Below are 11104 nucleotides of genomic sequence, written 5' to 3' on the forward strand. Positions count from 1 at the left end.
CAAATTTCACATCGCTTGTTGTATATCGAGGAATTTGTCAAGGATTTTATTTCTATCTTCTTCCTTCATCCTTGCCATTCTTTCGAGGCACATTTACTATTATCGGTCAATCTCAAATTTCTTTGAGTGCTCTTCACAGAAGCGTTATTTAGCAGTGCAGTCTGAGCAAAGGGGAAATATAAAGAGGAATGGACAAAATGTGATCCCGTTCGTGGTCAGCGGCTCTTCGACAAGCAGTCTATTTCAGACATCGCATGCTTATTTTGGGTGGAACTACTATAAAGCCTAGAACCAAGATTACTGAGGAACGATTTTCATTGTTTGTTTGGCAGATGGCACTATCGTCCAAGCTCAGTCCCAGTAGTTGATTATGCTGAATTATCGATACAGACCAGCAGCAAGGTATGTACTGCGGCGGCATCATCCACCTTGGCCGCCATTTCCTCTGATTCATCGTTCTTCGTATTCCGTGTATCGTGACACCAAGTTCCCTTATACTACACACATTACAGCTATGTCGTGTAATGCAAAACCATTTGTACTAGCAATAAGCATTAGCAGAGGCAGTACTGCGGACCTCCTATGAGTTAAGCACATCTAATTCGTTCTCGCTTGGCGGCAAAGGGGTTGAGTGCTTGGAGAAGTCCTCGCCCTTCTCGAATTCGGAGCCGGGCCCGCTGTAGCTTGGCTTCAAGACAGTATCTGATGTAGCTGTGTCACTTGTTCGGTTTGAATCTCGAGGTTTCGCCGGTTCTTCGGAGACAATGCTGCGAACTATGCTTGAGCTGGCGCTACCTTTCACTGGTTGCGGACTTAGCACTTGAGGAGATCGCGCCATGTACGTGGGGGAAGTCAAATCCTCGGAACCAAATGGAACAGATCGTGACGGCAAGTCGTCGCTGTCATGAGTATGGTCCCCAAGCTTCTGTAGCAGCGCCTCGGACTGTTGCTTAGCCAGTTTCTGGAGTTGCGCTACAGGATCCTTATGATGACGCAGAACGTTAGTTAGGTCGCAAAGGCAATCTGTTGGCTTCCACCATCGCCCATGCACACATACCCATTCACTTTGGCCAGGCACGCCCTCCGCGGCCGGCAGCAAAGGATCGTCGTCATCACCATCGCCGATGCCGGGGCCACCGCCACCCCAGAACTTCGGCCGGCGGATGGGTGCAGGCGTAACCGGCAGACTCGGGCGTTCAGCTTCCGACGGGAAGTCGGTCACTCTAGAACCGCGTCGCGTCTGCGCAAAGTCACGCTCCGCCACCGCCCCGCCCGGACCCGATAGGTCTATCTTGCCAGGAGATTTCAGACTTCTTGTACGTCGGTGACTCTGCATTTTGTCGACGTAGCGCTCGATTGCGGGCACTTCGTCCCATGCATTGGTCCGAGTAAAAGCAGTCCAAGGATCTGATGGCGTGATATGGATGGTTGGGGTGGCAGGTGTGACTGGCTCTTTCTGTTCTGCACCGGAGTGCTCTATAAAAGTAGTTTCAGTCGGCGGCTGGCTTTCAAAAGGAGCAGAAGCCCGTGGCTCACCCGTAGGCGTGCTCGATTTCTCCGTCTCGGTTTCTTGAGTCTGGGACGAATCATCGGCAAAAACACGAGTCGGCCGTGGTTGGCTGGTCTCCCAAGGGAAGATGGACTTGGGCTTCTCGACACGATATGTGGGTGGTTGTTCCGGGACCTTGTACCACATGTCTTTCGGCGGGCTCGGGTATCGTTCGGGAGGGACGAACGGAGCAGTTTCTTTCGACATCTCATAAGATATGGCGGGGAAATTCGCAGCTTCCGGTTTCGAGTCGGCTGGTGGAGGATGTCTAAACCATCATTAGGACTCGGCATAAACACAGGCGCGGATTGATCATAGACTAACCTTTGAGCGTCCCAGTCAGAGAAGGTGACGGGTGGCCGCTCGGGCTTCTTCTCCTCCGGCGGAGGGGGAGGGGCCTCCGGATGATACTGCTGCTGGGGAACCTGCTCTGCACGAGCCTCAGCTTGGGTTCCCTCGACGGTAGAGCTACTAAACGACGATGTACTAGGAAACTGCTCATGGGACTGTGTGGTGGCCCCGGACTGAGCTTGATGCTGCCCCCGTGGCCGACAGGTTGCCCAATGTGGTGCTGGGCATGGCCGCCAGGGACACCATCTTGTTGGGGATAATTGGATTGTGGCGCTTGGTCGTCTCCATGTTCATCGTAATGCTCACCCGTGCTCTTGCCATGTTCGATGTTGGTGACTCGAGGCTGTGGCGGTTGATATTCTCCCTTGGTCAGGTACTGTACCAGTTCTATTTGTGGTGTTGCAGCGGTATCCTTGGGAGACTGGATTTATTAGCGGATCTGCATCGAAAGAAATCGAGGGGAAGCATGTGTTTACCTCAGCCCTATAATGTCTATCGTATACTGCCCACCATCTGCCAATCATCTCGTCGTACGGCCCACTCCCTGCACTCGCACTTCGCCCTTGGTACCAAGGCTTGTCTGTGCCGATAAAGTGGACCATATTGATACTCGATTGGAAGTGGCGGTAGGCAGGGATATATTGATAGTGGCCGGACGGGGTAACATTGTAAGTAAAGCTCAAACGATTATAGGTATTCTTGAAATACATGTTCAGCAGGCCTTGATCGGCTCCATCAAAGGATATGCCTCTTTCTGCCATGGCGGAGAGGGCGTAGTAGTCCCCCATGTTAGGTGTCAAGACCATGACGCCCGTGTTGAAGATGTCAGGCCAGCCGATGTCTGGCGCAGCCGAGAAGGCATGGGGCAGGTCGAAGAGCTCATCGGGGGCTCGGTATGCCACGACATCTGCGTCCAAGTAAACTATCTTCCTGAAGCTGGTCTGTTTCCAGAGGTTGATCTTGGTAAAGGCAGAGGCGAGATCGGTACGGTTCATGAGCGACAGGTTCGCGGGGAAAGCATTCTTGATTCGTGGTACCGGAATGACATAATCGTATACCGTCTGCGGTTTGGAGTCGATTAGAACGCGGACGTGGCAGGACTTTATAAATCAGAGCGTGAGAAGCTTAAGCTTAAGCCTACCTTGAGTTGTGTAATAACTTCGGCAGCCACCGAATCCAAGGTGACTAGCACACCGAGCTTCTTTGTGGTACCGCTGTCTCGCAGCGAATGCGCAAGCACCAAAGCACCTGTCGTCTCGTTAGAAAGAAATGTTGGGGGATTGAGTACTTTGCTTGGGCGGAAGGAGTTTACCAGGCAAGTATGTGTCGGTTAGTAGAAGCTGTCGCGTGAGTTGTCAGCCATAAGCTCTGATGACCAGCGGCCGTTGGTCGGCAGCCGGTAGTGGGAGCTAACTTACTGTTAAATAAACATCCTCCGCTCCTTGCACAGCCATTGTGTGTAGGAATTGTGATCAATTCGCGCCAGGTTTGAGATCAAGGGCGCTATAAATGAACAAAGGAAGAGATCCTGGTAATTTGAGGAGCTTGCACTTGTGACGTTTATAACAAACGCCGCGAAACAAGTTCACGGAGTGTTGGCAAAGAAGGATGAGGTAGGGTGGTGTGTGGTATCGTAGGCCGCCGATGCTTCGCGACTCTTCTCGTGACTCGTGATGTGATGTGGGCGAGGAAACAAAAAAGCCCGGATCAAAATCCACCGATCAACTTTTCGGCCCCTCTGGATCTCTCAGAAGACCACTTGATGGGCTGAGTTCGCCGGCCTAGCTTCTACATGGGCATGGGCATGAGCATGGGCGTGATTGCAACTCGCAACAGAGCCGTCAAGTCAAGCCAGGCCAAGCCAAGCGCAAACCAGGGCTGAACGATTAGACAAGGTCCGTAACTGCAGTGACGAGAGCCTTACAGGCGCGCAAAAAAAGGCAACAAATTTGATAGGTTGTGTAACTAACGGTTTTTCGCCGTTAGCGAGATTTTCCTCGGATAGTTCAGTGGTGGAAACTCAAGCTCAAATTGACTTTGTTTCCCCTTGTGTTAGAACGAACTCTCGTGACATCAGAAGTTCAGAAAACCTCACCCCAGCTCAGATGGGAATTCGACGCTTGAATACAATCCGAACCCCAAAGTGGTTCCATATTTCGTCACTTGGCCCCATTCATGATTCGATCCAGTCCAGAATCCCCATGGGCGATCAAGTGGGCTTCGTTGAGCTCCCACTGCCTGACACCCGCTCCTGTTGGAGGAGCTTCATGCCCGTCACAAGGATCCTCCTCGGCTCTGGCGATGCGAAATTGCCTGGGAAGTTTTAGCGTGACTAGTGCTGGCGAGCTGGGAGCTAGTTCATCTGGATGATCCAAGCTCCTCAAGCTCCTTGAGCTCCCCAGACCCTCGTCGCATGCTATTTCATCATCATGCAGCACGGCAGCTAGAACCCTTTTCAATTTAGTCTTTGTTCAACCAAACAATCCTCGAGTTGCACATGTGCCCATCCCCGGATCGAGAAAAAGAACGACCCGCTGCATGGTGAACGTGATCTTCTTCCAGCGATCATCGTGTTCTCGTGATTGTCAATTGATGCCCTTGGCTGCAACGTACAGATGCCCGCACATGTATGTACGCATATGCATGGGTGGTGTAATATGGGCAGATTACGGAGTACAGGCACCCTGAGAATTCGCAATCTGCGAGCATTGATAACACTGCAGCAATATTGCAGTGACGTTATGCCGCAAGCCGAAAGGCCACAGAACTATGACTGGCGCTTACTAATATCCTGAAATCCCGGGCATACAACTCATCCATGATATCAACCAAGTCTGTGTGAACGCACAGCTCAGGCAACTCTTTATGGGGCCACCATGTCCGATATCCACTCCCACTTGCTAAGACCCCCCGCATTGTTTACAAACCAATCATAAGTCAAAGCCGCCCTTTGAGCTTCCCAAGTTAGGTAATGCCTAAGAGCTCCCAAACCTCAAGCCAACACTATCATGACCGCATGCGTAGCGGCCCAAAAGAGGTCGATTATTGGGAAGTTAACCAGCAGCGTAGACTTGATTATCACAACACGCCATGAGAACGAATACTGAACCTGAATTCAGGTGCCAAGAATGTGTTATGAACCAGACAAGAATCAACGGCAAATCATACCGCGGACAGTTGGAGGAAGGGCCGAACATGGGGGGGAGTACTATGTGATCGTGGAAAGGCCGTAGCAATGTGTAGCTGGGCATTGAAGCTTGTTTTCTCCACGGAGCAGTATTATCTACACCTGACTGACTGTGGAATATGAAGAAGCATTGATCAACATCCTGTTCATGTAATAGACTAGTCGGAGATTTGCGTATTCGTGGCAAAAAATTCCTGATGGAATAGCACAAGAGCAGTGTGTCAAAGACACAGAAAGACCAAAGCATACAATGGTGCCGCAACAGTCACAGTTGAGTTCATGATAGCAGCTGTTCCTGCCAACACTATTACAAAGCCGCCCCGCTGCCGCCCATGAAATCTGCTGCGCCGGCTCATCGATGGCATGTACTGCACAGTCCAAGTTTAAAAGCCGTCCTCATTGGAACCAAACATATTATTCACTGGAATCAATGGACTTGTGGTTGCCTGACACACTTTTACAGTTTAACCCCGAGGCACAACCACAAGAAACAAGACCACACAGCTTGGATATTGTACAGCTCAAGACACGACTTAGTTGGTATTCCTACCGCAGCCTCAGACATTCTCAGCTGACTGATTTTACTTCCTGACCACCATGAAGCTTCTCAGGGCCTTGGAGCCCAATCGACAGCAGGAACTCCTCCTGTCAGCGGCTGCTCAGGTACGCTTTCTGAACCGGGAAACCGGCAGTGATGTTGCGTGTTTTGATGGCTGACGACAAGCTCATTAACAACCCTGCAGTCGTACCGCCCGCTCAACCAGACACCGCCGATTGGTATTTGCCTGCTCCTGGCGAGACTCCCCTTGGAGCTACGGCTTGCGGTCTACGAGCTGCTTCTATGCTCGTCGCCGAAGATACTGATATCACACACCAGGCGACAGCGTTCAAGCTTCTGCCATTTTTGCGGCGGTGCTCCTCCGGCTCATTGGCGAGCTCAGGCGCCGATCCTGCAAACGTGTAAGCAGATCAATATGGAGGCCACACCGGTCCTCTATGGCCAGAATCACTTTGTCATCAGCTGTAAGTGACACGCCCACCCGCTGGGTGTTCAGCCGGCATGAGAACTAATTGAAGGTACTCTGGGGGACAGTTCCTCTCGACAAGCCGTTGCAGCTGTCCCATTTCTTCATCTACCACGTGCGGCACTCGACAGCGCTGGAGATGAGAAACCTGACATTCCGAGCTGGCTACATGGACAGGGACCTATACCCAGCCGCCTACCGCTGTCCATGTAGTACCGGTCAAAGGGAATGGAAGACAGACGGAAGGGCGCTGAGCAAGATCGTCTTCCCCCATTGTTCCCGGAGTACCCTACGACCTTCCCCGAAGAGAACCAAAGAGATTCACGAAATCATCAGGAATCGACTTCAGGTGGATGGAAATGATAAGAACCACAAAGGCCATAATAGGGCAAGATGGTCGTGCAGCACTTGCGGGCATGATCTTTCTTGAAGGGGGAGCCTCCTTCTAGCCCACGGTACAGGAGGTGATCGAGGATATTGTCACGTGGATTGGGAACGGGCTCACGGCAAAATTCGCCTAGAACCTGTTGTTTTGGTAATGGTGATATGAGGTCTATCTTGTATTGCTACAATGGGAAGTCCGTAGTGTCTATGTAGTCGATGATATTCTTCTAGCGCTGAAAAAACTTCTTGACCAGCTAGTTATAGGCATATCAGGCGAACAATACTTCATGGTGGATCGTGATTTATTCGTGAAATAGCCTCTCAAGTACTCCTTTTGGTCCCTATCTACATGATGTGTAGTGACATGGTATCTCGCTTCCATCCAGAAAATGCAATCATCCTCAAAATCATACAACTATTGCCCCTAGCTGATGTACACGGCCAAAGCCTGTTTGCCTTCGTCTGTAAGACGCTCCTGGACGTAACCAGCGATGGCGTTGTTGGACGCGGCATTCTCCTGCGTGAGGTACTGCTTTACCCATTGAGAAATGTCCTGAACTTGGGGGAGCTCGTCCCGCGGTGGTTGCTTGCATGTGTTTAACGGCGTAAAACCCATACCAAACCCTATATCATCGACATCTGCCTCATTCACCACCTCACCATTGCCTCCGGTCGCCACCTTCGGCGCATTCGCCAGCAAGGTCAGCATGGCCTCGCAAGTGAAGCGCCAACCTTTCTGGTAACGCTGTGCAAATGCCTGGCTCTTTGCAAGTGTTTTGGCGAAGGACACGACGGCAAGTTTTCGGTCAACGGGGCGAGCCAAAGTCTGTGAAGTAGGTAGAATTTGTTGCAGATAGATAGGCACGAAGATGCCCTCTTGAATGGCGTTGGTCTTGGCAATGAAGAAATCGGCTCCTAGTCCAGCATCTGTCCTGGCAGAGATCAGATGGTAGAAGCAGACAAAGCTTCGCTTGAACGAGTCTGAGGGATTGCTCTGAAGCTTGGTGTACAGGAGCTGCAGGATGGTGACGAAATACTTCTCAATGATAGCCCTATCAACTTGTTAGACCATGTCATCTTTGCGGCCGGAGAAGTACGTACTTGGGAAACGCTACTACAATTGCGTCGAGAATATCAAATGCACTTTGTTCAGTCTTCTTGCCGCTGAGCAGTTTCTGGAAGATACCCAAGATCGGCTCAAGTTGGTTCTCAGCCACGATTGAATCAGCCGTTCTTGGAACAATGGCAGCCAGCAAACGAGCAGCACCGGGAACGTTGCCTCTCGTTTCCCATATTGTTGGTAGGACGAGGGGTACGATTAGAGCCTTGTAGTGAGCAGGGAGAGCACCTGATGCATTGGGTTCCAAGAGTGCTGCAAAAAGTTGCAAGACGTAAGGAATAAACTCTACCAATCGTCAGTACTGCCCGCAATGTCACTTCTGTGGAGAAACGCATACCGTTGACCTCCTCAGTGAGGATTTCGTGGAAAGGTGTCCATAACCGCTCCTGCAATTGTGCGCTAGCACCCGGAGAACCATTTCTAAGAATATCAGTCAGCAGCGAGCTTTGTACATCGTTCAGTAACTAGAAACTTACTTGACCAATGCACCCAGTGCTTCGAAGTGGTAATAATAGAATCGAGGGTTGCTGGGGTTCTCCTTGATGACAGCAGTTATGTTGATCAGGTGGTCCAAAACCATGTCGGCAAAGGGCAATACTCCATCCTTCATGACGATCAGCACACGCATGATGCACCGCATCAAGAACTCGTTCTCCTGCATCTTTGCTGCAACGCTTTCCTTCTCTACGAGCTTGAACAAATGGTCGAGTAGGTCCTTCGCGAAAGGCTCAATGTCGTTCCGGGTGAATACATGGCTGCCAGCATCATCTGTCAGATACAGAACACGCTCTACAGCGATAGCAGCATACGTATAGACCACGTAGTTATCGGAGCCCAGGTTTTGGATGAGTGGTTGAAATGCTGCTTGCCATTGCTCCTTGGTGAGCTGGCTGCGGAATGTGTATAGGAACTTGATTGCGTCAACCTTGGAAATTGGTTCAGAACCAACATCGACGAGGTCCGAGGCAATGTGCTTCTGGAAGAAGTCGACGACGTCAATGAGCGAGTTGACCGTCTTGACACCCTGTGCTGCAGTCACGGCACCCTTGGCGGCGACAGAGAAGAATAACGATACAGCAGTGTCCTTATCCTTCCAGTTTGACTTGCCTTGCTCCAAGTAGTGGTTGATGTACTTTCCGGCGACTCCAGTCACAAGCCCTTCGAACTTTTCCTGGAGCTTTTTGAGGAAATCTGTGGCTGCACGGCGTCTGGAATCCGTGTCCGAGCCTTCGAGATCTCGTCGGATGAACTCAATAGGTTCATCTTCGAACTGTTCAATGTCAGACTCACGCAGCGCGACGTTTGGCAGCACGACTCCTTCAACAATTTGCTTCAACACGTTCTCATCATTGAAGTTCTGAGCATGTCGATCCTGGCCGGCAATAGCAGTCAGGAACTGCAGCGCCCTGCTGACCAGGTTGTCGTACTTCTGCTGGGGGCCAAGCGATGACAACAGATTCCAGGCACTGGTGATGAATGTCGGGGTAAAGCGACCAAACTCGTCGTCGTACTTGCTTGTATACAACTGCAGCACCTCGCAAATATCGGCCTTGACGTTCTCCAACACCGAAGCCTCATCGTCGTCATCCGCTACAAGCAACTCGTTTTGGTAAGTGAGATACTCGTGCAGCAAAGTTGAGATGCGCTCCAGATTATCCTCGAATTGTGGTGGTAAGTCCTGGCATGACAGGTCATAGAAGACCTTGACAAGTAAGCTCATGGTCTCGAAATAGGCCTTCAGTGCCTCCTTGTTGTTCTGGTTGGCCTTGATCTGTCCATCGGTGGCCTTCACGATTCTGTGGTCAGTATTGCACCGTCTCTTTTGATATCGATCTGGGGACTGCTCACATTCAGCAGGTTGAGGAAAGGCACAGCAAATGTCTGCAAGACATGGTTGATTTCGGTAAAGAGCTCATCGGAGCGGTACAGAGGACGCCATCGTTGAAAGATGGAGTGTGCAACCTCTAATACACCGTTGTTAACCTTGGCGTTGTCGGGGGTCAAGCGTGAGACGAGATCCTGTTTGCATTGATTGATTAGCGCTGCGATTATGCTCCGGGCCGGGCTTGTCTTGTGTTGCATACCTGAACGAGTGTTTGCCATCTCTCCCAGAAATCCGAGTCGGCAATCAAGCTAATAGCATCCCCGAGCTGAGTCTGGATCGAGGGGGGACATGAAATCATGAGTCCAATCAACTCCTGCTTGATGGTGTTGACCTCATCTTGCGGCAGCTTGTAGCTGCCTTGTGCATCCTAGACATGCCGATCTTTAGTATGGGTTCTTTGAAGCTGTGCCGGACCCAACATACCACATAGTTGAATCGGATGAAATTCTTGAAGTATAGGGCGGCCGACAGGCGATTCTGTGCAGGCAGCGACTCGTTGTGTACGATTTGCAAGAGGAGCAGAGAAAACTTGGGCTGCTTCTCCTCTGCCTTGAGAAGGCTCTCGGCTGCGCGATGGATTAGTCAGTCGAGGGCTCCTTGTGATACACCTTCGCAAATGCTGGACGGGATAGAGGAGCAAGGCGGGGCATTGCAGTGGTTCAACATACCTTTCTTACGCTCAGCAGGCTTCAGTGTGGCATCCAAGAGCTGGACAACACGGCTTATGTCACCGGCCATGATTGCGATGCCTGTGTGATGTGAAGGGATCGAACAAACAAAGCTGTGCAGTGGGGGATGTAGGATGGTGAAGAAAAAGTTATGGTGAGGATGCAAGACCACTATTAGCCAAGCTGAATTATTTGGTGTAGTTTGTTTGCACAGGGGACTAATGGCCAACCACAGCAACGGAAGCAGCGCCCAAAGCTTTAGCGGGGTAGGTATGTTAAAAGTGTGACCAGGTACGGATCCGTGTACACAACGTACACAACAACGGAGTTAAGCAACGGAATCTGTACTCCGCACTAGTAGTACCACTCACCAACGTTGCTAACCAAGTTATTGCTCGGGTGCAACTTCCATATCTCATATCTGTTAGGCACTACGGAACTTGGAGAGGTCTAGAATATATAATAAACCACCGCCAAGGCAAACAACACACACAAAGAAAGAAAGCGAGGAAGAAGAACCAGATAAAAATGAAAATAAAGGGCTGCTGTTAGTACATCACATCCCACGCTTTGGTGGCCGGTATATGCATAGTTCACAAAGCACAGTGCGGCCTTTACTGCAGGGGGAAACATTAACACTAAATAAAGTACCCTTGCACCTTGCCTTGTACGCTTCACCAAGCCAGATGACTGCAACCACCCATCAGTCGCTGACATACAGTGATTACTTACATACAGCAGCGTGTGACGAGCCGTTGTCACGTAAATGCACCCCCCGACGGTAGTATTTACTATTCGGCTCAATGTGAGGTCATGATCTGGAAGGTCCAAGCTAACATTTGAACGTTACGTACAAACTTCTGATGCCCTCAGAGAGCTGTTGCACTTTCTATTGGTCTGGCGCCATGGATAAACGATCTTGCGGCATCGAAAAT

The 11104-nt window shown here is 50.7% G+C and overlaps 3 protein-coding genes across 3 annotated transcripts; 1 reads left to right on the forward strand and 2 right to left on the reverse strand.

Annotated features, from left to right (window-relative positions):
- Positions 1-580: 580 nt before the first annotated feature.
- On the reverse strand, positions 581-3354 carry BKA67DRAFT_591713 (nucleotide-diphospho-sugar transferase; the record flags this gene model as incomplete). The annotated part of the gene is made up of 7 exons (XM_046104751.1): positions 581-1817; positions 1874-2085; positions 2142-2312; positions 2377-2961; positions 3042-3148; positions 3213-3240; positions 3319-3354. 7 exons carry the CDS (start codon positions 3352-3354, stop codon positions 581-583), a joined length of 2376 nt encoding a protein of 791 aa, XP_045959529.1.
- A 2236-nt stretch (positions 3355-5590) lies between these two features.
- Positions 5591-6731, forward strand: BKA67DRAFT_231876 (uncharacterized protein). The gene is made up of 4 exons (XM_046095633.1): positions 5591-5623; positions 5679-5750; positions 5831-6110; positions 6181-6731. Exons 2-4 carry the CDS (start codon positions 5685-5687, stop codon positions 6540-6542), a joined length of 708 nt encoding a protein of 235 aa, XP_045959530.1. The 5' UTR covers positions 5591-5623; positions 5679-5684; the 3' UTR covers positions 6543-6731.
- On the reverse strand, positions 6732-10377 carry BKA67DRAFT_231669 (chromosome segregation protein). Its single transcript, XM_046095632.1, has 8 exons — positions 10170-10377; positions 9925-10067; positions 9701-9868; positions 9465-9635; positions 8093-9402; positions 7954-8036; positions 7598-7901; positions 6732-7548 (listed from the first exon to the last, which is right to left on the reverse strand). Exons 1-8 carry the CDS (start codon positions 10237-10239, stop codon positions 6921-6923), a joined length of 2877 nt encoding a protein of 958 aa, XP_045959531.1. The 5' UTR covers positions 10240-10377; the 3' UTR covers positions 6732-6920.
- Between the last annotated feature and the right edge of the window lie 727 nt (positions 10378-11104).

This window comes from Truncatella angustata (assembly GCF_020726525.1).
Source record: "Truncatella angustata strain MPI-SDFR-AT-0073 chromosome Unknown BKA67scaffold_3, whole genome shotgun sequence".
Taxonomy (NCBI): Eukaryota; Fungi; Ascomycota; class Sordariomycetes; order Amphisphaeriales; family Sporocadaceae; genus Truncatella; species Truncatella angustata.